General features: G+C 33.9%; 1 protein-coding gene across 1 annotated transcript; it reads right to left on the bottom strand.

The window, feature by feature from the left end:
* On the bottom strand, positions 396–1,203 carry LOC107643530 (14 kDa proline-rich protein DC2.15-like). The gene has a single exon (XM_016347209.2). The coding sequence runs from the start codon at positions 1,059–1,061 to the stop codon at positions 648–650; it is 414 nt and encodes a 137-aa protein (XP_016202695.1). The 5' UTR covers positions 1,062–1,203; the 3' UTR covers positions 396–647.

Here is a 1,595-nt window from a genome sequence, read left to right as displayed (position 1 = left end):
TTTTTAAAACTTTTAAAAATATATAACTTTCTAAAAAACTTCTTATATTTTTCTATGAAATATATTAAGAGACTTTTTTAACAAAAAAAACATAAAAATACTTCTTTTTAGATACTGTTGAAAAAGTTGTTAAAGAAAAGAAATAGAAGGAAAGTTAGGAAGACTTATGTTAACATATGAAATAAAAATTAAGGGTTAAGTACAATTTTGGTCTCTAAGGTAGGGGTTGAAAATTCTTTTAGTCTCCGGCCTCTTGTTTACTACAAAATGGTCCCGAAGGTTTAACTTAGTTTTAAAATCATTCTTTTTACCAATTTTTTAATTTTTATTCTGAAAATACCCCTAACTAAAAAAATAAAAAATAAAAAGAGAAAAAAAAGGAAAACATTAACAAATAAATTACATATAATCATTGTTATTTCTCAATCAAATAAATAACACTAGCTCAACAATAGCTTTGGAGCTATTATTTTAAGTGAAACACACAATGAATTGAATAGATAATAACCATTAGTTAATTATCCATGCACGTACACTCTTACACACGCACAACATAGAATTGAGAAATACAGTGAAAACTCACAAATGTAACAAATTAAATATCATGACCTTTAATTTGATGCATCATTTGCCCTCAAAGCTTTTCATTAGTTGCATTGGAAGCCATGTGGCACTTTCCTTGAGCAAACATTAAGGAGCAAGCTAAGTGAGATGGGAAGGTTGAGATTGATGCCCAAAACATTTGCCCTAAGAGCGGTGCAGAGGCACGCGGCGGCTTCAAGGTCAACGAGGCCGGCGAGGAGGGAGCAGCAAGGGGTAACTGGTGGCTGTCCCAAAGTCACATTCAACAAACCGTTGAGCACATTGGCGCACACGCCTAGTTTGAGCGCATCACGTGAGCATGATCCGCCACTTGAAGGACTAGGGTTAGGGTTAGGGTTAGGATTTGGATTGGAACCGGGACTATTGCATTTGTTTCCACATCCGGAGACAAGTGCAAAGAAGAGAACATTGAGTGTGACGAAAAGAGCAATGGAGGAACTAGCTTTGTTGGAAGCCATCTCAAACTCTAGAATTCGTTATATTAAACTAACAACTCGTAAATTAAGTGCCCTAATTAGCTATTGCTAGTTCTTAATTAAGAGAAAAGTGTGTAAGTTATTATTCAATGGAACGGGTTTTATAGTGGTGGTGGTGGTACCCAATTTGAGTGCACCAAAGTGTAGGGTGATCAGTTGTTTTCTAACTTGTTAAGTATTATTGTGTGAAGGTACAATGATTATTGTTGTTATTTTTAAAAATAAATATAAAACGAGTTTGGGACAAATTAGGGTAATCAAATTGGCCATGTGTGAACATGAGAGTTGTAGCTGGCAGAGTAATCACGTATACATTAAGGTTTTGGCCATTTGTGACTTATTATTGGAAAATAATAAGAGAGGATGTGGGGACTACACATATATGAACTTGTGGGTTAGTAACGTTCTCTAGACCATACTTGTCTGTCTCATTAGTGGAAAATAATATATGTACATAATCAACAAGCAAGTTTAACTTATATTATATAATCATAAATAAAGATACCCGTATCTTAT

The sequence above is a fragment of the Arachis ipaensis genome, chromosome B05 (genome assembly GCF_000816755.2).
Source record: "Arachis ipaensis cultivar K30076 chromosome B05, Araip1.1, whole genome shotgun sequence".
NCBI lineage: Eukaryota > Viridiplantae > Streptophyta > Magnoliopsida > Fabales > Fabaceae > Arachis > Arachis ipaensis.
Note: the sequence above shows the minus strand (reverse complement) of the source record. Positions and strands in the feature narration are given on the sequence as shown.